Here is a 27,422-nt window from a genome sequence, read left to right on the forward strand (position 1 = left end):
TCTGCTGACGAAGGATGAAGTAGAAACACTTTTCAAGAGCGAGTCGTTCTTTTCCTCCGAATCTGAGAGAGCACGCCAGTTAGATGCTATCAGAGCAGCTCAGGATAGAAAGCCCGCAAAGACACGTGGCATTGACCTTAGCGAGATCTTCTGTGGCACAGTTAGCGATAGTGCAAAGGACCAAGCAGGTGCCAGCGGAGTATAGTAGTAACTGTTGATTCCGAATGTGGACTGCTGGCTCGTGCCGCTAGCAACGTGTCTATTGGAGCGAAAAAGAATAACGTGCTGGCGTTTGGCAGTGCGGGCAGTGGCAAATCTACAATCTTCCTTCTAATGCTGGAATACCTGTGGGCTATAGATTCGCTGTTGAAGGAGAAGATTGATCTTGTCTTGGCTGTTGAACTACGACGTTCTAAAGTGCGAGCTGCAACTAGCCTGTATAAGCTTCTGGCGCAAAGGTTCGCTAGTTTGAACATGAAGAAAGACGAGCTGTTGGCGATGGAAAGTTACTTTTGCCGCCATCCATCACGTCGCTGTGTTGTACTTGACGGCATGGATGAATGCAGCCTGGAGAACTGCAGTGTGTACATGCAAGACATGCTGTTGAGAAGGAGCAATGTCGATATGCATGTAGTGGTCACATCTCGACCATGCGCCGATGCGTACAAGTTAAGCCAATGTGGAAAGTACCATCAACAACTGGAGGTTATCGGATTCTCACAAGAGAACGTGAAGACGGAAAACAAGCGGATGGCATGCTGGAGAAGCTGCATGCACAGCCGGACATGCTAGCATTAATGGGAACTCCATTATTTGCTGCTCTGGCATGTGAGCTGTACCACAGCGGACGTGGCTTGGCAAAATCGAGCACAGCATTGTATGAGTCGCTACTTCTACGTGTTATGGAGAGGAATGCAGGAAAGTTGTTAAAGTCGTTCGCTGAGGCGGATGCACGGGAGATGGAGTTGCTGCACGAGGTCTCCCGCGTTGCACTTGAAATGGTGTTGGTGCAAAATGTCGTGTTCAGCGGGTCGGAAGTGAAAAGCGCCGGTCTAAGTGATGCCGCTCTTCAGCTTGGACTCCTTATTGCTTACAAAGACGGCAGCTCGACTGATAACCGACAGTACCGCTTCGCTCACCTGTCCCTACAGGAGTTCATGTCGGCATGGTATCTGTCATGTGAAGTGCTGAAGGACGAGCATGACGCGGCATGGCTGGTGAAGAGAGTCGGTCATTACAGTGGTCACATGACAATGTTCTGGCGCTTCGTCATTACACTGTTACCGCGCAAGCCCTCGTTCGTCGTCATGGAGCATCTCTGGCGGCTAATCTGTGAGGAGCGTTCATCGTTGACATCGGACACTGCCGACTCTCGTCTTGTGGCTGACATTGTCAGCTACTCCCATCTCATGTCTGCACGTCCGGGTCTTCAAAGGATGCAGCCCACGCTTTGTGCAACGCTAACGTATGAAAAAATGAAAGAACTGGCCGACAAGCTGCTGGAGGAGACGTGCGGTGAGGGCAACGGCTGCCAACGTGTCGAGAGCGCCTTGCCACGGGGGAGAGAGTTGACAGACGGACTATTTCTGTCAACTCTCATGGATGTGTGGAAGAAGGAGGCAGTGGATCCCAACACGGACGTAGTCCTCACTGCTGTGCGCAACGTCAATCCCGTCGCGGCGTTACAATGCGAGCATGTGATGCGTCTGAGCACCAAGACACCGGTCCCATCATCCACCGAGGACGCTACTGCTACTGGCAGTACTGCTATGCCCGCAATTCGTCCAGCGCAGTCGATAGAGGAACATCGCTATCGGGTTCATCTTCTGGTGGCTCATCATGAACACTGCCAGTATCAAGGTGCGTCCTGTGATGGTCATTGTTCATTCTTTCCACACTTGTTTTCCAAAGGCATTAGCTTTCGTGATAAACGTATTGGTTTATTCTAATAAATACTTTGTAGTAGTCTCCATCGAGGAGCGAGTGGAAAAGAACAACAAAACAACGAACAGCACACCGGAATCAGCATGCTCAATGTGTAGTCATGCGTGCATGCCAAATACCAATGCATGACGTAAGCTAACGTAAACTGCGTACAATAAGACAGATGCACGCGGGTGGTTGCATATAGGATAGCGTACATAATAATACAACACGCCCTTCCGAGATCATAATGGGTGAACAAGCCAGACTATGATCTAAACATAATAACTATGAAGATACAAAAAAAAAACATGAACAAGAGGCAAGGCAACGAGAACAGTCACAGTGTAGCACAGACTACAGAAGAAGAAAAACTAATCAAACATATGACTGTCCTTGGTGTGCAGAAATGTTCAAACGGTCAGGTTGACGGCGGTTACGGGTGCTGCGACGGGGTGCAACAACAGGCTCAGTAGGTGCGGGAACAGCAGGTTCAGACGCACTATCAGTAGAAACGCGATCAGGCAGCAACGGGACATAAGGCCGTAGGAAGCGACGATTTCGCCAAAACACACGACCACTACGTAGCTTGACGTAATAGTCTCGATGGGTACCAATGGCGACAACGATGCCTCGACCTGTCCACCGTTTGGTGCGCGGATCTTGCAGATCTACATGCATGCCAATAGTGAGCTTAGACAACATGCGCGGCTGAGACGAATCTGGATCCGAGACAGGTGGAGAATCAGAACTCTCTATACTGGTAGCACGCTGTTTCCACTCCGGGGCAAACGACGAGTGATGCGCCAGCACGAATGACGAGAGCGAACGACCGAATAGCAGCTGGGCAGGACTGGGTCCAGACGGATGTGGGGTATTACGCCATTCCAACAGACCACGCTGGAAGGCATCGGTGTCCAGGTTGCCATTACTAGTGGTTTTCGCAATCAGGTACTTCATGGACTTCACCGCGGACTCGGCATGGCCATTTGATTGCGGGAAGTGCGGGGTTGATGTGATGTGCTTCATCTGCCAACGGTCGCAGAACTCAGTGAAGCGTCGCGACGCATACTGGGGACCACCGTCGGTTGAGATTGCACTGGGAACGCCAACATCTGTAAACCAGCGACGAAGTTGACGAACCACGTCAGAAGATGTGGCTGTGCGGCCTATCTTTGCAACACACGGCCAACCGGTGAGTCGATCGACCAACACAAGGTATTCCCAACCTTGGCAATGGAAGAGGTCAGAGCTGACACTCTCGAACGGCATTGACGGTTGACGGTCACTCTGCAGCGGTTCTCTCGGCAAAGATGGCTGGAACTCACGACAGGGCTGACATGCACGGACAAGGCGGTCAAGCTCAGAGTTCAAACCAGGCCAGTACACTAGTTGACGCGCACGGCGCTTGGTGCGGTCAATTCCTTGGTGTGCAGCGTGTAGATCGTGCAGCACAGATGCACGTAGAGCAGCAGGTACTACGATGCGATTGCCCTTCAGTACGACGGCGGAGTCGACAGATAGGTGTTCGCGTCCATTCCAATAGGGCTGCAGATGCCGTGGAAGGTCGGAACAGGAGCGTGGGAAGCCGGTGAGTACCATCTGCAGGAGATCTTGATACTCAGAGTCCGAGGCGCACGCATCTTGGAGCTTCGCATAGCGTAATGCTGACATCGAACCAGAGTCATCAGCACGGAGGCACGCACGAATAGCAGAACCAGATGGCAGGTCGTCTTCTCCAAGCAGGTCAGATGCTTGTGGGTCGGAGACGGGTGCTCGAGACAGAGCGTCGGCGGCATAATGCAGCTTTCCTTGTCTCCAGGACGCATGAAATTGGTACGGCCGAAGCTTCAGCAGGAGACGCTGCAAACGAGGATTCTCGACCTGATCCAGGCTATACGTGTTGAAGATCGGAATCAGGGGCTTGTGGTCTACGATGAGGTCGAATCTGCTGCCGGCAAGGTACAGGTGGCACTTGCGCACAGCCCAGACCACAGCAAGACATTCAAGCTCAATCATAGCGTAGCGGCTCTCAGTGTCGGTGATAAAGCGGCTACCACACTGGACGAGGCGCCAGCCAGACGGGTGCAGTTGGAACAGTGCATAGCCGAGACCTTTCGTGCGGGATGCATCTGTTTCCAGACGTGTTTCCAGACCAGGTTGGTAATACGCCAGAATGGGGGGTTCGACCAGAGCATTCTTCACACGGTTGAACGCATCGGTGTGTGGCGTTTCCCACTGGAAAACAGCAGACGTCTTCAGCAGACCACGAAGCGGTGTCGCCAGCTCGGCGATAGCAGGTGTAAACTCAGCAAGCTGATTTACGAGGCCCATGAACGATCGGAGGTCGGTCCGATTCGTCGGGGTGGAGAAGTCGCGGATAGCGGAGAGCTTAGCGTCATCGACAGTCCAACCGTCAGCATTCAGGATGTAGCCGCAGAACTCGATCTCGGTAGCAGCGAACACAAACTTCTTCGCGCTAAGGGTTACGCCGTGCTCGCGCGCACACAACAATACGCGCCGGACGCGTGCCACATGGTCACCAAGGTCATCATCATAGACGAGACAGTCGTCGACGACCTTTTTGAAATTGGTGATGTTGTCGAATGCCGTGCTCATACGGCGGTTATACTCGTCTCCGGCCGAGATGAGGCCCTGCGGATTGCGCAAGTACTGATACCGGCCCCATGGAGTGATAAACGTTGTCAATGGCCGCGCTGCTTCGCTGAGTGGCACTTGCCAGTAGCCATGGCGAGCATCGAGCTTCGTAAAGAAGCGACCGCTGACACTGGTGACGACATCACGAGGTGGCTGTGTCGGATGCGTGGGACGTTGGATCTGATCGTTCAGCTTCTTGAAGTCCACCGTTAGACGCTTCTCAGTGGTGCCCTTCTTGTCGACTATAACAATAGGGTGGCACCAGTCGCGGGGTTCAGAGACAGGCTCAATGATGCCATCCTTCACCATGTTGTCAAGCTGTTCCTTAATCTGGTCCCGAAACGCATAGGGCACTGGTCTAGCGTGATGAACACAGGAAGGTGTAGCGTCTGGTTCGAGCTGAATGTCCATTGACGGACCAGACATGGGCTTCAGACTGTCAGAGTCGAACACGTCAGAAAACTCCTCCAGCAGCTCAGTGCGAATCTGGTCGGCGGTGGGCTCAGGTGCTGGTTTGCGCTCAACTCGGCAAACAGAAGGCCAGTTGGGCGGCAGCAATCCGAGCGCACACAGGGATGTCCGGGAGAGCAAGGCATCCGACAGCTCGGAGTACACGTGTATGGTGGTGCGGTGAGTCTTGGAGCCTAGCCCAAGGCTGGAACTGATCTGGCCAACGGATACGAGAGGCTGACCGTTCACACCGGTGACGACGTCTGGGTCCTCCGCCAGGTTTTCTGGGAATCCACCCAGAAGGTCAAGATGACGAAGACCAATGGCGTCGACATCACTGCCGGTGTCCGGTATCCAGTTAATGGCTGCACCTGTCTCCTCCGTGTTGAGCGTAGTCGTCACAGACACGGTGCCTTGTTGCCCGGATGATGCTTGCTGGAGCTTCAGCTGGCCGATCTTGGAACCACGTGGCTGCTTGGATTTCTTCGGGCACATTTTTTCAAAATGTCCAGTGGCTTTGCAGCCGTTACAAGTTTTGCCAGCAGCGGGGCAGGCAGACTTGGTATGCGTAGAGCGGCCACACTGGGGACATTTCTTGGGTGATGAATAAGCAGACTGGGGTGCTGCCTTAGAGGTGGCGTCCGGCGCCGGCTTGTCACCAAAGCGTTTCTGACGCTGGTACTGTGACCTACGGGCGGCGTTGATCGATGCTGACGGCAGAATACCATCCCCAGTTTGCTTTGCTGCTTCCTCAGCACGGCAAATCTTTGCGGCGTTAGCTAGTGTCAGGGATTGTTCGGCTAACAATTTGTGCCGAGTGTCGTCATCGTGCACACCCACAACAATCCGGTCACGGAGGATCTCCTCGTGTGCTTGCACCAGCATCTTGGGGCAACTGCTGCACATGCGGGCAGAGCATGCGGAACAGACTTGCAAGTCGGCGAAGTCGCAGGCAGCAAAGGACTCCTTTAAGCCGGTGTAAAAAGCATCAAAGGTTTCACCACGTTGCTGGCGTCGGTTATAGAAGTCTATCCGATCCAGCAACGGGTTACGTTGCCGACGGATATATTTTTTGACAGCACAGATTATGTCCGAGGCATCGGCATTAGTGGCCACGGCGATGATCCCCTCGCGCAAATAACGCCTTATGTCTTCATCTAGTGCCTGGCGTAGAGCACTCACTCGTGTTAGTCGGTCCTGAACGGACAGTTTCTGGCATCTCGCGTAATCCTCCCAAGCCTCCTCCCATGCGTTGAGGTCCGCGAGCGTGGCAGAGGAAAGCAGGATGGGCCGTTCCACCGAGATTTGTTTCGTCGTGGGCTGCGATGTGGATGTATTGCCACTATTGGAGCTACTCAACAGGGCAGTCAGGCGTGCCTCGCGGTCCGCTGCGGCTGTCATCTGTGCCTGCATGAAGGTCAACAGAGCCTGAACATCAGGGCTGACAGGTAAGTTTGGCGTGGCTGCTGCGCCAGGGACAGCATCACTACCAGAGTCGGACATTACGAATCGAAACAAATTTACAGCACTCGCACGAGGTTCACACCACTGAAACAACGGGCCGGGATTGTCAGGTCACAACGGGTGATCTGACCTACCGCCTACAATACTACTACGACAGGTAAGAAAATAGTTCACTGCGCCATGTGATAAACGTATTGGTTTATTCTAATAAATACTTTGTAGTAGTCTCCATCGAGGAGCGAGTGGAAAAGAACAACAAAACAACGAACAGCACACCGGAATCAGCATGCTCAATGTGTAGTCATGCGTGCATGCCAAATACCAATGCATGACGTAAGCTAACGTAAACTGCGTACAATAAGACAGATGCACGCGGGTGGTTGCATATAGGATAGCGTACATAATAATACAACACGCCTATCTCTTTTTGATTGAGTATCTATCGGGCACTTTCTCAGCACACATTATTGCTTTGCTAGCAGTACCATTGATATCAATAATTATTTGTCTGGCTGTGGAAATGCTGGTCTGCGACGCGTTGCTGCTGGTCTGTCGCACTGCAAAGGCGTACGCAAGCTACATGTGTAGATCTTAGCTGGAATGCATGTGACGATGGCAGTATACTGTCGTCCATCATTCAGTCTTTGTCTGGCAGTCTAGAGGTTGTCAATGTGAGAGGTAATCTTGTAGATAGTGATGGTGTTGTATCAGTGTGTAAAGCATTGTCTACTTGTTCTAAACTGAGTGTAGCCAATGTGTCCCACTCACCCACTTTACAAGTGTAGCCAGTGTGTACTACACTCGTCTAGGTTACGGTGTAGGTGTAGGTGTTGTCCCTCTGTCACTGCACAGTGTGTTAGTGAAGTTGTTGAGTCATGTCCTAACCTGCGTATGCTGGATGCACGTGGGTGTGGTTTCCAGTATGATGATGATTGTTTGGAAAGGTTAGTGAGAGCTGTTCAGTCTAATGCTGTGTTGCGTAAACTATGGGTTACACCGTATTGTGCGAATGCCAGACTGGTGTCCCGGCTTGAGCAGCTTATCCGTGACGTTACCTGGACCCTGTCTACAGATGTGTGATGGTGATGACTGTGTTAGTAGTTTGTGTACATTATGTGAGTGTGTAGATGATCAGTTTCCTGATTCGTCTCTTGAGCACAGACCAGCAGCAGCAGCAAAGCCTAGACCAGTCCTTTTTTTTCTACCTATCTAATGTACATAGAGAAGACACTACTGTCGTCCAACTTGAGTTTTCATTTTTCTATTGATTGAAATAATTTCCATGTCTATACCCCACTCTCGTAGTACAACCACTGTAGAGAATACTTTGCTTTCTCTCAGTAGCTCTGTATATTTTCATTATCTGACCCCGCACGTGTCTGTGGGTTTGCTTGAGTATTTTGCTGTTTGTGAACTCGTATCTGGTTAACATTATCACAGTGGTTATGTTATATTTCAGTCCCAAATCCAGTTGTAATATTATAACTTAGTCCCAATCCCAGACCTGCGCCTACCCTCCTGATGATCAAATGTGCTGAGTCCGTCTTTGACGCTCAGTGTGGTACAGGGCTGTGCGTGTGTGCTCGTGTGTGCTCGCTCGGGCTTACGTGTGGTTGTGTGTGCGCATGCGTGCGTGTGTATGTGCATATGTTTGTGTGTGCGCATGCGTGCGTGTGTATGTGCATATGTTTGTGTGTGTGGGGGGGGGGGGGGGGGGAGGGCTTGCGTTTTGTCGTGTGTGAGTATGTCCATTTGCTCAGAGTTCCCAGTGCCGCACTCTGTTGCCCGGCCGAGGCTGGTTCGTAAACTAACTCCTATTTTCACTTCAAGTTCAAGGTACCAGTGCATCTAGTGTCTGCTTCTATCAAAGCAGCCGCCAGCGTGCTGTCTATACTGGATTCCCCAGCAAGTGTAGTGTGTACTAAGGTACCAGTGCATCTAGTGTCTGCTTCTATCAAACCAGCCGCCAGCGTGCTGTCCATACTGGATTCCCCAGCAAGTGTAGTGTGTGCTGTCCATACTGGATTCCCAAGCAAGTGTAGTGTGTGCTGTCTATACTGGATTCCCCAGCAAGTGTAGTGTATACTATACAATCATGACTGTACTTGTAGGTAGCTGTCTTGGCGTTCCTATTCAACGTACTCAGCTAGGGTTGGGCCTTTTTCCTTTTACGGCATGTCTAATACCAGAAGAAGATCAGCTGAAAAAACTGACCTGCGCGTGGTCACGTCTTCATGGTCTTTAGTAGAGATTATGTTTGTTTAATTAAGGGGGCACATCACCCAAAAATTTCATATGGCATTCAATTGACCGTAACTTTGGTGTTTCTCAGTGGATTTGAGTGAAATTTTGACCACACACTCCTGCCACTATGCTGGCCCTCAGGACATGATTTACAAGTTCTTGCGTCTCACTGACAGGCTTTCCAGGCCGGAAAAACTCAAATTTCCGGCATAGTGCTACGGTGTGCGAGCCACCCAGGAGCCAAACAAATGCATTTACATTTTTTTCACATTTTCGTGCCCATTCTGTCCGTGCGCGGGACCCAAACCTAAAACAAGTCCAGAAGCAGCCATGGGTGGTGGGGTAGGGCCCCTCAACGTGGCCCTGGAATCTGTCACAACGGAACGAGTGGGCGTTCTTTCACGGACTCCCACAGACCCAAGGCAATTTTTGAATTTTTTTAGGTTTGGCACGTGCTACGAGGTCGTACCTTTGATACAACATCCAGTGCTGGGACCTCCACAGCAAGCCATTTCCACAGCGCTGCAAACCAAATCCAGGATGCCCTCAGAAACCGGCAAAGACTGCCACTCACGTTTCACTACTGCCTAGTACTGAATCCTACCTGACTTCTTGACACGACTCAAACTTGCCAAAGTCACTAAATCAACGTCAACTACAATAATCAAGCCATGTATCTGCAACGTCACGAGGGTGCTGGCAAAAGTCCTGCTGCACGGCGGCGGGCTTCGCCCGCCGCCGTGCAGCCCAATACGTGGTTTTTTAACGTGATTTTTTGGACTTTTTTGGACTTGGGGCAAAATTCTGCACACTTTCGCGTGTTTCCATAATACGACAAGTTGCGCACGGTCTGCTCACATTCAAATACAGTGCTGCCAACAAATGACAGCATGCAACAAAAAAATCTTTCCTTGCAAGGGCACATTTTCGGCCATAACTCTTGAACGGCTGGTCAGATAGGGACACAGTTTTCAGAGAATTTGCAGCTATTCATGCTCTTTCAACTGACGTAGCACTCAATATGAATTTACAAATTCGATTTTTCAGCGAATTTTTGGGTGATGTGCCCCCTTAAGTTGTTATAGACCACCCTTTTCAGGTGATCTACGGTTAATTTCCCCTAGTTTGAGGGGATTATGGCTCATAATCCCCTCGGACGGTGGGTCGGACCCAGTCCTTCTACCAGCATAACCAAGAGAGCTAGCTCCCTTGGCTGCTGCTTGAATATGCAAGAATGGGCCTTCCAAATAAGGTCTAAAAAGGGGAAGTGGCTATAGTTGTCAAAAGAAAAGCATATTGGTGAAACAAAACTAGGGAAGTGGCAATCTTTCTATCAGCAACAAACAAGAACATCTTAATTTGCAACATGCTACATGAACCGGGTGTGCCGAACACCGGTAACCATAGAGACACACCACATTCTCATAGATACTGGTTATAAATAGACCGAGTAAGGAAAATAATCCAATAGCCTATGGAGAGTAAAAGAAATTGAGTCAATGACAACAAATGCTCGTCCAGCACACGAGTTGTCATAGAAACATTGAACGAAATGACAAAGACGAATAGTAATGAGCATCGCCGTTCAATGCAAACTTTGGTTTCTAGTACAGTGTTTGGAAAATTCCTTCTTTCACAGACCTGAAAGATAAAAACTTTGCAGCAGTTAGCCTACTACTAACTCAATGTCATTGGTTCTACCAAGAGTACATAACCCCCCAGAGTGTGCAACGCCGATCCAGCTCTGCATAGGGTCTTGGTCGAGCGGAATCGGATCTTCTGATGTCATGCGTACACTTCATACCAGCGCAAGGCCGGTCTCGAGGCAGGGTACCATTGCTTTTGATCCAAGAGCACCCGCGACTCCCCGGGTTCCCCTCAGATGTGTACGGCATTATGACGCAAAGATCCGATTCTGCTCGACCAAGACCCTACGCAGAGCTGGATCAGGCGTTGCACACTCCGGGGGGTTATGTACTCTTGGTTCTACATACACACACACACACAAAGTCAAGAGCGATCTCTACAGCATCTACCGGAAATACCCATCCCCTACAAATTTCAACAAATACAAACACCAACGTAACTATGTAAAATGCCTTTCCAGATCCTGCCATCGCTGCTACATCCGCAACCTCCGTGCCACGATATCTCCCACAAACCCTCGCCTCCCATCCCTCCCTGTGCTCATTCGTCAACTGCGAAATCCTACCAGCGCCCGGGTCATACCTTCGAAGATGGTGGGCCCCAATGGTCGAACAAGCACCTCTCCGGCATCCATTGGTAATTGGTAACTTATTGAACCGCCACTTCGTCAGTGCTGGCTTACAGGTTGACCCCGATGCTCCTATTCCCACTATTTCCTCCCTACCTCCACCAGCAACTACATTGCACTCCCTGATCATCACCTCATCGACTGTTCACAAGTATATTGCAAGACTGCCTCTGAACAAATCCCCCGGAGCTGATAGGATCACCACTGAGATCCTCAGGAAACTGAGCTACTCAACTGCCCGCCCACTCTCCATTCTTTTTAACCTTTCCCTCTCCTCCGGCACATTCCCGTCACGATGGAAGTCAGCCACTGTCATTCCAGTGTACAAAAATAAAGGCGACAAGAACAACCCATCTAATTACCGACCAATCTCCCTCCTGTCCTGCGTCTCCAAACTGCTAGAGAGAATAGTGTACGACCGCTTGTACGATCATATCTCCCCTCTTCTTCACCCCGCACAATCTGGCTTCCGACGTAAGGACAACACATCCCTGCAATTGTCCCGCATAATCCAAGACCTCTGCTCCCTAAAAGACCAGCGGCAGGTCTCCTGCATCTGTTTCTTCGACCTCTCCAAGGCCTTCGACACCGTGTGGCACAAGGGCCTGATCGCCAAACTTCGTGCCCATGGTGTCTCCGGCTCCCTACTCGCCTGGATAACTAGCTACCTCTTGGACCGAAATCAGTGCGTCACAGTAAATGGAACCTTATCTGACCCCGAGTCTGTGACATCCGGAGTGCCCCAGGGCTCCATTTTAGGTCCCCTGCTCTTCCTCACATACGTTAATGACCTCCCCTATTCAATTCCCAATATTTCTTTGTTTGCAGATGATACCACTGTCCTTGCTTCCTCCCCATCTCACGCCACCCTGAACCCCAAAGTTCAGACCTGTATCAACGACATTGTTCACTGGATGAGCACTTGGTACCTTAAGCCAAATGTGACCAAAACCGAGCTCCTCCTTTTTCCCCCTCCCACAGATCCAGTGCCCATCTTCCACTTTCCCGATGATCCCGGTCACCCTATCTCTGTAGCGCCCCACCATAAACACTTTGGCATTGTCATAGATTCCGCCCTCTCCTGGTCTCACCATGTTGATCATGTGTCGTCCAAAGTATGCCGATCTGTCGGCATAATGTCAAGTCACTTGTCCCATTTGCCCAAAAATTGCCGGATTAATTTTTATAAATCATACATTCTTCCCCTCTTCACGTACGGCTTCCGTGCCTGGTCCACCATTAACAAAACCCACATAGGTAAATTAGAAGTTCTCCATCGCCGTATACTGCGAATCATATTTCGTACTGATCGTTATATCTCAAATCTAGACTTGTATGCTGCTGCATCCACTACCACTCTGCAACATTACCTTGATGCTTCCAAGTGCACCCTGGCACATTCAATTTTCCTTGACCAGCACCCTGCTCATTTACAGTCCCTTTTCTTAATAATTGGTTCAATTCAGGTGGCACCACCCGAAGCTGCGTTCGTCTCCCCCTAGCTAGGTCTACCCTATTCGTAAATTCCCCTTTCTTTTCCTCCTATTCCACGTGGCTCCAACTGCCTCCCAGTGTTAGACAAGCTCTAGATATGCCCAAATTCCGTACCCTCGTCAGACAGCACTTCAGTATCTCCCAGTAAACAAAGTCACAGTCACCACTTCCGCTGCATAGCTCGCTGAGCATCCCATTGCTTTGTAAGTTGCTAATCCCTTCCCACTTTGTGTACGTGCTCTTCATTTTCTTTTTTCTCTTCTTCCGTGGTTGGTCTCACCCTCTCCTCAATTCAATTGGCTGTCTTGACATGCCACGAGGTGCAGAAATAAATAAAATAAAATAAAATAATACATGTACGTGTAGATGTACCCATTCACGCTCTACTGGTCTTGTCAAATCTGTTCCACACGATCACAAACAATCCATCTTATTTCGGATACTCTTACACCATTTGACTAAGCCATGGGACGGACGTCAGTGTCTGACAATTCTTCATTGTAGCCTTTGATTTGTAGGGAATAAATCGCCTCCACGCCGGTAGGTGACAGACGAACAGAGCACCTCAAATTATTTTCAAATAATTACAATATCTACTATTTCGTCGTCTTCACTTGATCGCTATCAGTATCGCTTTTCCCCACGGTCTTGTCAGCTACCAACAAGCAGCAGAGTTCATGAGGCTTCGTCTTGGGAGACAAACCAAAGAAAGTGTGTGACAATCCGCATTCGCCTCAGTCAAACCAATAAGTGGATCAAAACCTGGAGAGGCGACGAACAAACGACCAGAACCAGGGAGTACATAACATCCCTGATCAGAACTACCGGTACTTCGCGTTCGGTGTTCCGTTCACAGTCAGTGCACTGGTTCATGCTGCATGCAGCGCTGCTGATCACCCGAAAAGTAACAGTAGGCACAGACTCAGTGCACTAGTACTACCCGCCACTACTGTCCGCGAGGATTTTTTATATTATAATCCCCGCGGCCCGCGGCGCTGCGCGCCTTGGGGATTTGAAAAATAATCACCTCGGAACCGTGCAATATCCTATACATAATAATAATTATTATTATTTCTGACGTGACGCGCAATTATTTCGACGTGAGCTGCATGCGTGCACGCGCGTGCACGAGCGCGCGCGTGCACGGTACATGTATACATACATGTACAGTCGTCGGTACCGGTACCACGCACACTCCACATGTATTGTGCACAGGCGCTATAGGCCGCGGACGCGTGGACCATGGTGGACGCCGTAGCTCTACGCCTACGCGGAGTATGATCCGACACGACACTCGACTCCTCGCTAGCGCTAGCGGCTAGCGCTAGCATTCCACAAACCGTTGTATTGGTGTTACGGTTTCGCGTGGTGCGTCCACCACTACACACACAGCACCATGTACCAGAGGGCAGAGTATATGAGAGATGTGTGGTGACAGTGGGAGTCGTGAAAGCCGCTTTCACGACTCCCTGATGTCGATGACTGATGTGCATCTGATCGATGTGCGCACGACCGTAGATCTACGCGTATACCATGTATACGGTGAATGGTAAAGCCGCACACCAATCACCATTCACGACTCCCTGATCCGCACGTGCACCGATCAGCGCGAATCAGCTGTTTTGTAGAAAGGTAGACCTACTGTCAGTACTGCACTGACACACACTCGATGACTGACTCGACTGCACATGTGCAGGGAGTGATGCGGTGATGAAAGTCAGAGTAGATCTACTAGTACTACATGTACTAGTAATCATGGTAGATCGTATGTTTATCTACACGTGACGGTATTGTGGGCGACATGAGCATAGCATGCACTGACCTTGTACTGCGGCTAACTAATTACTAATACAGTAATAGTAAGAATTCGCCTTTCAAAGTCTCGTGATCAGATCAGAGACCCCGCTGCTTCGCGCTGTCAGTGTCACTGACGTGCCAAGCGCAAGCGCGTTTATTTACTCGATCGATATCGCGATCGGCCACGACCACGAGGACGAAGCCTGCTGCTGCGTTGGTAGTGGAATTCGACGTTAAGCGTTATTCGTGCAGTGCCAGTGGTAATGGTAGAGTCTCAGCTGAGCTGAGGCGAGCATCTGATTCTGATTCTGAGCAAGCTCAACACTGCACCGCGCTCCCTTGTTAGTAATTTAGCGGATGATGAGTACACCGTGTAGTTGTTTCTGTAGTTCGCTATATAAAAGACTGTACTAAGTCTGTAGACCCAATTCTGAATGTTCTGTGCGCTTTGCTAACAAAGAACTGTATTTAGCTACCAGTCGTCCAGTGCTCCACTTGATGAGAGAGCAGAAACAGAAACTGTAGCTTTGTTTGATCTGTTGATGGCAATTGCTAGTTAGAAACTGATTGTCACTACACGTAACGTTGTATCATTCTGCTTGTGTTGTAAAGAACTGGGCTGCACATGCACAGTTTGTGCAACTGGACTGGACACGTGCGTTTCGTCCGAATCGCGATCGGTAGTGCCTAGCTAGCCAGCCTGTGTGCTTCTACTTCTAGGAGCGGACGCTGATCAATCGCTCTTCGCCTGGAGCGGTACTCTACAAGAACAATACTACACAACTGCTGTCGTTGCCGGTGGCAGTGGAGCGTAGCCAGAGCACTAGTGGCTAACACGCTGGGCAGGCAGGTAAGCTAGAAGGTGGCCATTGATTTGTCCGTTGATTTCAGCATGCCACAGGTTTCTCACGACCACCGACTGTGTCTGTACGCAAAAAGATTCGACTCCTGATATCACGAACACCGTTGTGCAGGATAATTAGTTCTTTATAGCCGAAGTGTGTTATAACAGAAATGCACTCACACCATACAAGCAGCAAGTCATGACTGGCAAGTGGCCAATGACAGTATGAGTGCACTTGGTTTACATACGGCCCTACACGATTTGGTTCGTTATAAACGAAAACTGTTTGCTATAAATGGTCAATTCGGTATGGGTTCAAACTGGGACATGGACATGGGTTCGCTGTAATTACCACGAAATTCGCTATAATGCAAGTTCGTAATAAGTGGAGTTAACCATAGATGTCCTAATTGTAGTACAATCATGCATATTGTATGTAACAGTTACCATGGTTACTTATAAAGTTATGGCTTGAGAGGTAGAGGTGTTTCAAGGACACAGCGCGGCGCCGTGCCTGTCAGCGGTGCTCACCCCGAGATTGCGGTGATTCTGAACAGGTCGTGCATTGAAAACGTATACGAAATGTGACAGGTCCGTCTCCATCAGCGCTTGGAGCGATTCTGAAGCTTGTTCTTTGTCGCCCGAGCCATGGAAGGGCTTCCTGGCAGCTGCTCTGACTCAACACGAGTGTAGTGTTGGACATGAAGTTGAGTGCCATGCATCCAAGTGCTTCTGTAACCTCCACGTGTCCATTCCCGTACAAACTGAATGTGATCTGGGCTTCGCCTGCCACCAGCGATTCAAAAAATGTCCACGCACCTGATTCCAAGAAGTGACCGCTGGTCTGTCCTTAAAAATTAAAAGCTCTAACTACATGAATCGCATAGGTAATGCGAAAGAAGTCATAAAATGATGAGTCAGCAGACCACCGGAACCCCTTAGTATTTTCAAAACGAAATGATTGTTTTCGTTTGAGGGTGGGTGGGTTTTAGGAGTTTCGTTCTGATAATCATTATTGAGTGTACATGGAGAATGCCCAGTTACTTCTGCCGTGCTGGGTGCCGAAGATTGAAATCAATTTTTTTGTTGGACTGCGTCACAGTTTACCTGCAAGAAGGGTGAGTGGGTGAGTGGGTGGGTGGGTGAGTGGGTGGGTGAGTGGGTGAGTGGGTGGGTGAGTGGGTGAGTGGGTGGGTGAGTGGGTGGGTGAGTGCTTGTACAAGTACAAGTACAAGAGTGGGTGAGTGAGTGGGTGAGTGGGTGAGTGAGTGGGTGAGTGGGTGGGTGAGTGGGTGGGTGAGTGGGTGGGTGAGTGCTTGTACAAGTACAAGTACAAGAGTGGGCGAGTGTACTCTGGGGGGGGGGGGGGGGGTTATGTACTCTTGGTACTATGTACTCTTGGTACTATGTACTGTTGTGGACATGGAAATCCGGCCACATGTTTCTCTCTCGGTCCGGCCACACGTCTCTCTCTCTATCGGTCCGGCCACACGTCTCTCTCTCGGCCCGACCACACGTATTCCTCTCGGCCCGACCACTCGGTGCGCCACGAGTCTGAGCTACAGAACGTCCTCCCGGATTCCTCTCCTGATTACGTGCGCCGCTGCTTCCCCTACAGCATCATTGACGAGTGGAACAACTTGCCCCCAACTGTGCTGCAGTCTCCACCACGCCTGATGTCCCTCCAGTCGTTCAAGGGTAAGGTGCATCAGCACCTACGACAAAGCCGCTGGTATTGGGCTACAGACTCGCTGTAACACCCCATATATCCACAATCAGCTCCCTCCCCCTCACTTATCTATTTACATGTGTTTCGTAATCCCGTCCATGGTGCGCTGGATAGCGCTAACGCCAAGACCCTAGGTCGGCGTTGCTAGTCCCGCCTCACCGGCACAGGCTCCCTGAGAGCCCCTACTAGTACATTGTCTGTCTTTCTCCTTTGTTGTCTCGATCATTATTTTCTTTTGTCTTCTTCTTCTCCTCTCTTTGTTATGGTCTATCAGTAGGAGGTGCATTCTGTAAAAAAATAAAATAAATTAAATTAAAAAAACCGGTCTAGCGGCCCCAGGGTGCAGGCCGGCCATGCAGCCGTGGGTAAGCAGTACACGCATGCATGTATTATTATGCGCTGCAGCGCGTCGGTCGCATCGAATCAACACGTGCGCTGTTCTGTACGCACTGAGGGCGCCGCCCGCGTCAAATCGACTGGATTTCCATGCGCCGGACAGTATTCAGATTACAGAGCGTGTCGCTAAGCTAGTGATTCGCTACTGCATCGCTGTCGCGGCCGCAACTTCGCCAAGGCATCTCAACTGATGATGTCATCACATAGCCACTAGAGCCCGGAGAATAACCGAAAAAAGAAGTAGAAAAAGGGAAATACATGTAAAGTGATAGCTGTCTAAGACGACCGCCGCTCAAGGCACCTTCAAAATGCGATCGTTGAGTGCAGGTGGTCTCCTCATCCAGGGTCATTTGACTAGAAATACCACCCTTGGGTTCTAGCTGTAGTGGTCCTCTGGGACAGGTGGTCGCCTTATCAGAGTGGTCGCTTTGACAGGTCTTACTGTAAAATGAAAACTTGGCTCACAAAGGGCATAGTGTATAGTGAAACAGCTGTCTAAGACGACCGCTCACGTGACCTTCAAACCGTGGTCTCTCTTACCAGGTGGTCTCCTTATCCAGGGTCGTTGACTGGAAATAGCATCCCTTGGTCCTGAGCTCAGCGGTCTTTTAGGATAAGCGGTTGCTTTATCCGAGTGGTCCCTGTTGTATTATCCGTGTCATGACTGTGTGAAGCTATTGTCCGTGTCATGACTGTGTGAAGCTATTATCCGTGTCATGACTGTGTGAAGCTATTGTCCGTGTCATGACTGTGTGAAGCTATTATCCGTGTCATGACTGTGTGAAGCTATTGTCCGTGTCATGACTGTGTGAAGCTATTGTCCGTGACATGACTGTGTGAAGCTATTGTCCGTGTCATGACTGTGTGAAGCTACTGTCCGTGTCATGACTGTGTGAAGCTATTGTCCGTGACATGACTGTGTGAAGCTATTGTCCGTGTCATGACTGTGTGAAGCTATTGTCCGTGACATGACTGTGTGAAGCTATTGTCCGTGTCATGACTGTGTGAAGCTATTGTCCGTGTCATGACTGTGTGAAGCTATTGTCCGTGTCATGACTGTGTGAAGCTATTGTCTGTGTTGTGGTTGACTTTAAAATTTAGTACATATACTATTGTCTTGCTTTTCGTACAATACCTATTGATGTCTAGAGACCGATACTGTTCAGCCTTCCCCCAGTGCGCTTATTGATACACTCTCCAGCTGTCCAGCGGCTCTCCTTCCACCGCTCTCTATCCCACCATACTCTTCTTCACACTCTATAAGTCCGCGTGTCTTCTTTACAATAAAATCAGTTTGGTGACTGACGAGTTTGAGATCAGCACACTCCACAGTCGTCTTGACAGGTTTTACAGGAACTGCTGTAATCTAGGATACTGTTAAATCGGAATGTCTAACGAGTCACAATGTCTAATGTTTAAAAAAAAAAAATAAAAAAATTTCACGGTTCGCGTGAGACTCGGCTGGAAGCCGGGTTTTCCGCATCCGTAGGAACGCCACCACCCTTCAAGGATCAAGGCGCAGATGCAGCTCCTAAAGCGTAATGTTTTAACGACCAACCGAAGGATGTACCCAGAGTGCTTGACAGTGCTCAACACCACAAAGGCAGAGCGTAATACACAACAGAACAACAAGGACAATCAAGGCTTGTTTGCTGCTACTTTAAGTTTCATGCTTACGCAATCATCAGGCAACATGTTGCCTGATGATTGCGTAAGCATGAAACTTAAAGTAGCAGCAAACAAGCCTTGATTGTCCTTGTTGTTCTGTTGTGTTTTAACGACCAATTATATTTCGGTATTTGAAAACAACGTTATCGCTAGATGACTGTGTAAAGATGCGCATACAGATGGGTGGCCAGGTAGCTATCGTTAACTTTCTGCACGTTATCATGCCAAAATACAAAAACGTTTTACTTTTTTGGTCGTTAAACTTTCCAGTTTTACAGTAGGCTGAGATGGTGTATACTCTAATTTCAGAAATTTTCGGTGCTCAATATTTTCGGTATGAGGGCAAAAGGCCAGATTAGGTGAACAGAAATTTTAGGTACAGAGAAGCAGTTCCCTATTGGATTATGTGTGTATGTGGTTGTTCAGTGTATTGAAATTTTAGGTATGAAACAGATGCGCCGAAAGTACCGAAAATAAAAGTACACCGAAAATTTGTGAAATTACAGGAACTCTGTAAAGTCAACCCTGTGAGTAGGAACCAACCCCTTGGCTTGGGGCGCCGCCTGGTGGCAGGTGGTCCTTTCTTAATTCGTAGGAGGTCTGGCACAGCGCGGCCATATTTGCCAATTTGGATCTCAATATTTTTAAAAAATTTAAAAAAAAATAAAGCAAAGTTAGCTGGATTTTCGACCGCATCACCTGACGTGTTGAGGCCACACATCAAGCTCATAATTAGGATCATGTTACCGGAAATCAAAATGGAGCCGATACGATACCTACTTCCATGTCCCTTGTGGTGGCTGTTGGCATTGTTTCAGCTATTGACTGCGTATATGACATAACTTGCCTCTGAACATCATGTACAACGATTTTTTTGTCCTCGGCTACTTTTTTATTATTGTGTGTGTGTTTGTGCGTGCGTGTGTCATGGTGTATGTGTGTGTGTGTGTGTGTGTGTGTGTGTGTGTGTGTGTGTGTGTGTGTGTGCCTGTGTGTGTATTTACAACATGTGGGCTCACGGATATCCAGATCAAGTTCAGCACACACACCAGCAGCACCACCAGCAGCAGCACCGCAGCTGCAGTGTGTACAGCCAACGACGAAACCCTTGCTCCGTGTAACCATGGCGATGGCTGTGGTGAGACCGGTCGCTCGGCACATCAGTCGACGCGCCCGCAAGACCACGACGCCATCGGGTGCTGCCCCCGTGCGCACTTTGGTCACGGCCAGCACTGCCCTTAAACAGGTCGAGGCGCCGTTCAACAAGACCTTCTCGCCTGTCGGTCAAATGAAACACGTCGTTCGTAGCGTCTACCCGTCAGTTGACATCCAGCGCCAAAGTGTTCCCATGCATCAGTTGATCTTCGACAACCTGACGGACGAGGACGCCAAACGAACAGCCATCGTGGATGCCATAACAGGTCAGACGTTCACGTACGGCCAGCTGTACGAGAGAATCCGCAAGTTTGGCTCGTCGCTAGTCGTGGACGTTGGCTTGCGGAGAGATGACGTCGTCGCCGTGTACATGCCAAACCTTCCCGACTACGCCACGGCATTCCTGGGCACCATGGCAGCAGGTGGTGTGGTCACGTCCGTAAACTCACTCTACACGCCGCCGGAGATAGCACGTCAGCTGGCAGACGCCAGTGTCAAAGTGTTGGTGACGTGTGCACCGTTCTTGGAGAACGCCACACAGGCCGCCAAGCAACACGGCCTCCAGTCTGTCATCGCCGTCGGCGTGACAACCGAGCAAGAACTCAACGGCGTTCGCGTCGTTCCCTTCTCGCAGCATCTGGACAACAATGGCAACTCCTTGCCGGACTTTACGTACGCAATACAGAAAGATATCGCGGTGTTACCGTATAGCTCCGGGACGACCGGCTTGCCCAAGGGAGTCCAGCTGACTCATCACAACATCATCGCTAACGTTCTCCAGATCAGCGCATCGCCAGAACTGGTGGACCTGTGCCGCTGCGAGAACGAATCCATCCTGTGCGTGCTACCGTTCTTCCACATCTACGGAATGGTTGTACTCCTACTGGCCGGCCTCTACCAACGTACTCGGCTGGTTACCATGCCGAAATTTGAACCCGAGCGTTACCTATCAACCATCCAGAAGGAGAAGATCACGCAGTTGTTCGTGGCACCTCCGCTGGCCGTGTTCCTGGCCAAGCATCCGATGGTGTCGCAGTACGACCTGCGGAGTGTTTACTCTGTCCTGAGTGGAGCAGCGCCGCTCGGGGGTGAGATAAGCGCCGAGGTGTCGCGTCGTATCAACGACTGCAAGGTCCTGCAGGTAGGAGCACTGTAGATCATTGTGTTAGCGTAACCGTCACAGTCTTATCCGGGATCCGGGTGTACATATGCGTTGAACTGTGCTGTTGTGCAGTGTGTTTCCAACACATGTTTCCAGTCTGACATGCTGCTTGTGTGTGTGTGTGTGTGTGTGTGTGTGTGTGTGTGTGTGTGTGTGTGTGAGCGTACGTGCTGGTGTGTGTGTGCATGCTGGTGTGTGTGCTTGTGTGCGCTCGCATGTGCATGTGTTCTCCCACACTTGTGAACTCAGGGCTATGGTCTATCGGAGACGAGCCCCGTTCTCCACGTATCTCCATTCAGCTCTCCACGACACGGCTCTGTAGGACTGGCTGTTCCCAACACCGAAGTGGTGATCGTCGACAGCCGGGACCCGGACCATCCGAATATTGTGGGCAAGGGCATCACTGGGGAGATCTGCGTGCGCGGACCGCAGGTATGGGACGGTTTGTACGTGTGTGTTTGTTTGTATGCATGCGTGCGCATGCTTTTGCGTATGTTGGGATGGAGGAGGAGGGGGGGGGGGGGGGGGGGGCTTAGATAGTGGTGTGAGTAATCATCAGTTGACTGTTCAGTATTGAACATGATCAGTACTATCGTTCTCGCGTGATTAGTGCCCCTGGGGATTAATGTCCCTAGGGGATTAGTACCCCTGGGGCACTATTTTTTCAATGTCCATCACAGCGGGGGCACTATTCAAGAGAGGGCACTATTCAAGAGAGAGCACTATTCAAGAGAGGTCAATATTTGCTGTTAACGCTGGTACATTTATGACCAAGGGATGCTATTTCCAGTCACATGACCCTGGATAAGGAGACCACCTGGTAGTAGAGACCACCTGGTAATAGAGACCACCTGGTAATAGAGACCACGTTTTGAAGGTCCCTTGAGCGGTCGTCTTAGACAGGTTTCACTGTAACAGGATATCAAAGGCAACTGTACTACTAAGTACGTGAAAAAGATGATATCCTAGCTTTTGGCCACAAATGGGTCAAATTTTGAGTTTTTTTCACAATTTTTTCTGCAATCTCCATGGAATGCTCTTTCAATTATGTTTCTGAAGTCCATTTCTCCAAAAAGCAAACCATAACAAGGACAAGAATAGGATTTCGGCCAGGTTGTGTCCTGTAAGCACTGATGCTGGAGGGCATGAAAATCCAATCCGTTTCACTCCACTTGCATCACTGCATTGTCCGGTTCGAACCCCAGTTGAGGTAGAGGCGACGGTTTCAAATAGGACACAGGTTGCAAACCGGAACTCTTTTGAAGCGAAAAATTGGGCAACTTGGAGGCAATGGGTCAACACAAAGGAGTGGCTCAGTTCGATTGACTCTGGCCCCAGAGCAAACTTCAACATGCCAGTTTCCTTCCACAAACATATTTCGAATGAAAAATCAACGCTGATGATCGGTTTGGGTCTATACAAATTTGGCTGTCAAGGCGTTCCGGTATCGAACCGTCTACTCTACCTTTTTTGGACCCTTTTTCTAACCTCAAATTTCACGGCACTGCAATGTGCACGTAAAACCACGAAAAATCACCAAATACGGGAGCTCGCCAGAGCCAGTACTCATCTCTTTTATGAATGGACTGTAATGTTGGGTCAGCAAGCAATTTCCGAGTTTGGGAACAACATTCTGTCGGATATCTCCTTGTCGTGTTGTCTTGGCAACCACCCATGTGCAGGTGATGGCTGGGTATTTGAACCAACCTAAAGCCACCGCGGCCACTATAGACCGGGACGGATGGTTGCACACCGGAGACATTGGTTACCATGACAGCGATGGCTACTTGTTCGTCACCGACCGACTCAAGGAGCTCATCAAGAGAAAAGGTAAGGGCGCGAGATATTCCTGTCTGGTGGTTTTCTTCGGTCGTCTTCTTGTAATTTGTTATGCCTCTACCTATTTTAGGACTTTTCAAGTTCTACCATACAATACATGTAATACCATACAATACATGTAATTATAGTACAGTGCTGCTAGATGGAATCTGATCATGTGAGTCAAATCAGCACCTTCCCCTGGTACACCGCCCAGTGCTGACTGCTCCAGGGCTGCAGTGCACACTGCACCAGTGCACAGCCCAGTGCTGACAAATCTGGGCCTGCCCTGCGCACTGCACCGTGAGCCAGTGCTTCGCTGCTGCTCCGCTCAGCATCGTTGCCGTCGTTGCTGTTGTTATTTTATTTAACTTGTTAATGACATTGCGTTGCCATCATGTGTTTGTGGTGTGCGTCGTGTGGTCGACTGTGTCATATGCTACAGGTTATCAAGTGGCACCAGCTGAGTTGGAGCGCGAGTTGCTGAGCCATCCACTCATCGATGACGCCGCTGTCATCGGTGTTCCAGACGATCGAGAAGGAGAATTGCCGCGTGCGTTCATTGTCAGAAGGTCTGGCACGGAAGTGAGCGAGAAAGACGTCATGTCCTTCATGGAAAGCCAGGTACGGATTGCTGAATGTTTTTTTTGCAACTGTGGTTTTATCTCTTTGTCTGTCTGTCTGTCTCTCTATGACCCTCTGTAAGTCTTTCTGCCTGTTTGTCTGTCTGCCTGTCTCTCTATGACGCTCTGTAAGTCTCTCTGCCTGTTTGTTTGTTTGTTTGATGAAGACCTACTGTAAACTCTGAAACCTTTGAGATTCTGAAACGTTCGTATTTTCGCGATGGGTGTGAAATTGCGAACATAAGTAGACGCGAACGCGAAACTGTAGACTCGAGTCAATCATCAAATTGACTCCAATTGAAAATGTTTGCAGGCGCGAAATGGTCTATCGTCGCAATTCGCGAACCAAAACGGGCGCAAACGATTCCAGGTTTACAGTAGATGGTGGAAATGCAAAGCGTCATCGGAATCAAGTCGTGCTCCTGTTGAGCGGTCTGCCTACTTCTTGTTGTCAGTCTGTCTGCCTGCCTGTTCGTTCGTCTGTCCGTCCGTCTGTCCCTCTGCCTATCAGTCTGTCTAACTTACTGTACAAGCGGAAAATAAACCGGCAATCCCATTTCATCTTTTTCATCCAAGGGGTTTGTGGACTACAGAACTGCGTAGTGGCGAAGAACGACCAGGCTAGAATTTCACCAACCCCAGCATACCAATGTATACACAGCGACTCAACTGTGCATAGACTGTAGCACATGAAAATAAGAACGGTCTAGGCTAGGAGGCTAGGAGGCTGACCCCCAGTTCTTCGGTGACTGACAGTACTGTACCTTGAATACTGGAATAACAGGAATTTGCCCAACCCCGTCAAGATATTCCATGATTCGGGTACGAAAGTTTAACTGGACAAATAACTTCCTGCTGACAATGTTATAGGAAATTTGGTTGGCACGCACACCAGAGCTTGTGCTTGTTCGCTGACTTGACTTGACACTTGACTGACTCGCGACTGCCATCCACAGCACATGAGAAGTCCATCGAACCTTCGACATTGCAAATCTGCAAGCCGCTCCCTACTCAATACAGGTTGTATGTATACGTGTGTGTGTGTGTGTGTGTGTGTGTGTGTATGCGTGTGGCCACGTCTGTCTGTCTGTCTGTGTGCAGGTCGCGGCATACAAGCAACTGGACGGCGGTATCGTGTTCACCGATGTCATTCCCAAGTCAGCCAGCGGCAAGATCCTGCGTCGTGAGCTGAGGGCTACTAGCATCTAATTGCACTGTCTGCAGTGATGACATCATCCACTGCACAGCACTGCAGTGATGACATCATCCACTGCACAGCACTGCAGTGATGACATCATCCACTGCACAGCCCTGCAGTGATGACATCATCCACTGCACAGCACTGCAGAGTACACGGTCACATGTGCGTGTGTCAGTGCTTTCTGCAGCATATGATAATGAGAGAGAGAGAGAGAGTGTGTGTGTGTGGGGGGGGGGGAGTGAGAGAGAGAGAGAGAGAGAGAGAGAGAGAGAGAGAGAGAGAGAGAGAGAGAGAGAGAGAGAGAGAGAGAGTGTGTGTGAGCGAGTGAGTGAGTGAGAGAGTGAGAGAGAAAGAGAAAGATACATTATACATTATATCTGATAGCTGTGATGAGTGTGGACTGAGGCTTTAGTTCCACTGCCTGCTCTCTTGCATATTAGCTTCGTGCATGCGTAGGTCTGCCAGAGAGCCTGGGCCACACATTGCGATGGCTGGGACTTGTGGGCATGTTGACTACCTCTTGTGCTTGCGTGCACGTGTGTGTGTGTGTGTGTGTGTGCGTGTGTATACATATACTTATGTGTTTCAGTTTTTCTTTCAGCTATATTTATGCATTGAGATATTCCGCTGCAGTGAGAGAGAGAGAGAGAGAGAGAGAGAGACAGAGAGAGAGAGAGAGAGAGAGAGAGACAGAGAGAGACAGAGAGACAGAGAGAGAGACGGAGAGAGACAGAGACAGACAGAGAGACAGAGCGACAGACAGAGAGACAGAGAAACAGAGGAAGAGAGATATTTTATAATCATTATAGCTACTTCAGTATGATGATTGTGGACTGAGACTGAGTCCTAATTTTAATCTTCCCTCTGATTTGGCTTTCTCCATTTGGCCTGCTGCTGCTGCTCCGTAATTTGCTTTTGCGTGTGCACGTGTTTTGGACACACGCCTACTGTACTTGCGTAGGGTACTAGTATGTGTTGGTAGCATGCAACTGTTGACTGTAGCTAGCTCTGGTGCTGTCCCATCGCTGGTGCTCCACTGCCTGCACATACTAGTGCTTTTTGCTCACAATAATTAGAATGTAGATCACAGGTTATTTTCTATGCTTTCTCTATTCTCGAGCACCTTTCTTCTTCCTTTGATTTCCTTTGTGGCCGTTTGTGAGGCCAGCATTTTGTTTGTGCTGACTCTGTGAAGGCCTATTCTCTTGATGTGGATATTTTCAAACGTCCGGTCCTTTAATATATGCCGGACAGGATGAATGCTGAATTGGCACAAAACAACCAGTGTGTCTGCGTTTATTCTATAACACACAGCCAGTGTGTCTGCGCTTATTCTATAACACACAGCCAGTGTGTCTGCGCTTATTCTATAACAAACAGACATTACGGTTATCGTGTTTGTCATGCATACGTCGCTAGTTGGCTTGGGTATGTGTGTGTGTGTGTCGCGGTGTGTGTGTGTGTGTGTGTGTGTGTCACGGTGTGTGTGTGTGTGTGTGTGTGTGTGTGTGTGTGTGTATGTATGTGTGTGTGTACGTGTGTGGGTCTGTATGTGCACGTGCGGGTGTTGATGACGAACTGTTGCTACTGGCAGAGGTGGAGGCCAACGGTCGGTGCACTGCATGTATGCCATTTACACGGATTACACGGATTGCGGAGTGTGCTGCATGTACACAGGGTATAGTATCAATATGCATATATGGCATTATTATACATGCCTTTGCTCTCTGAGCTGGATTCCGATATCATCATTGGTTGTAATGGCCGCACGTCTTTGTGCGTTCAATACAACAAACAATTTTTTAGAATGCATCGGCCGATGATGGTGAATAGCAATAGCAACAACAGTAGCCATGGTAACGAACATCATGCTTGTATCAAGTAACATGCAACTACATGTACTTGGCCATTGGATGGCTACCGCCTGCTATCTGCTATCTGCTGACATGATGTGGGTCTCTGACATACATGTACAGTCAGTGTAGATCTATATCAGTAGATGATTGTACTACCGTGATCATACTAGTGTAGCACTAAAACACTCTACTGTTCTAGATCCTCAGAACAGTTCGTTGTAGATCCTGACCTAGCTATACATGTAATAATAATTATAGCTGTGGAGTTCTGACTTTGAGTCAGACTCAAACTCAAACAGTAGATCTACTGAGCCTATCCAGATTCCAGTATCCAGGCACAGGTTTCACGAAAACGTAGCGTAATAAACGTGTCGTTGTGTCTTCACCGTGTGTTACCTGCATCACCATGAACTACATGACATAGTAAGACATAGCAGTAAGACCGTAACCTTGTGTAAGCATGGTAAGAGCCCAGGCCTAGACCAGTTGCAGTGCTGCCAACCTTCCGTATTTGTACGGAAATTCACTCCTTTGTCCGCGCAGTACGGAAATTGGCCGAAATTGTACGGAAAGCTGAGAAGTATGGCCATGGCATGGATCAGCTGCCGTGAGCTGGATCAGCTGACTGTGAACCAGTTATACACATGACTACTGTACGTACTTTA

General features: G+C 49.4%; 2 protein-coding genes across 2 annotated transcripts; one reads left to right on the forward strand and one right to left on the reverse strand.

Annotated features, from left to right (window-relative positions):
• Positions 1-2,301: 2,301 nt before the first annotated feature.
• Positions 2,302-6,534, reverse strand: LOC135828099 (uncharacterized protein K02A2.6-like). The gene has a single exon (XM_065340532.1). It carries the CDS (start codon positions 6,532-6,534, stop codon positions 2,302-2,304), a length of 4,233 nt encoding a protein of 1,410 aa, XP_065196604.1.
• Positions 6,535-14,545: 8,011 nt separating this feature from the next.
• LOC135828193 (uncharacterized) lies at positions 14,546-26,309 on the forward strand. Its single transcript, XM_065340635.1, has 6 exons — positions 14,546-15,155; positions 19,972-21,238; positions 21,509-21,691; positions 22,942-23,089; positions 23,523-23,701; positions 24,802-26,309. Exons 2-6 carry the CDS (start codon positions 20,066-20,068, stop codon positions 24,907-24,909), a joined length of 1,791 nt encoding a protein of 596 aa, XP_065196707.1. The 5' UTR covers positions 14,546-15,155; positions 19,972-20,065; the 3' UTR covers positions 24,910-26,309.
• Positions 26,310-27,422: the final 1,113 nt, after the last annotated feature.

This window comes from Sycon ciliatum, chromosome 12, assembly GCF_964019385.1.
Source record: "Sycon ciliatum chromosome 12, ocSycCili1.1, whole genome shotgun sequence".
In the NCBI taxonomy this organism is placed as follows: domain Eukaryota; kingdom Metazoa; phylum Porifera; class Calcarea; order Leucosolenida; family Sycettidae; genus Sycon; species Sycon ciliatum.

Excerpts from the sequence above, each read along its gene's own strand:
- LOC135828099 (XM_065340532.1), bottom strand. The coding sequence starts at position 6,534 with ATGTCCGACTCTGGTAGTGATGCTGTCCCTGGCGCAGCAGCCACGCCA.
- LOC135828193 (XM_065340635.1), top strand. The coding sequence starts at position 20,066 with ATGGCGATGGCTGTGGTGAGACCGGTCGCTCGGCACATCAGTCGACGC. Across the intron at positions 21,239-21,508 it reads ACGACTGCAAGGTCCTGCAG|GGCTATGGTCTATCGGAGAC; the intron begins GTAGGAGCACTG and ends TTGTGAACTCAG. Across the intron at positions 21,692-22,941 it reads TCTGCGTGCGCGGACCGCAG|GTGATGGCTGGGTATTTGAA; the intron begins GTATGGGACGGT and ends ACCCATGTGCAG.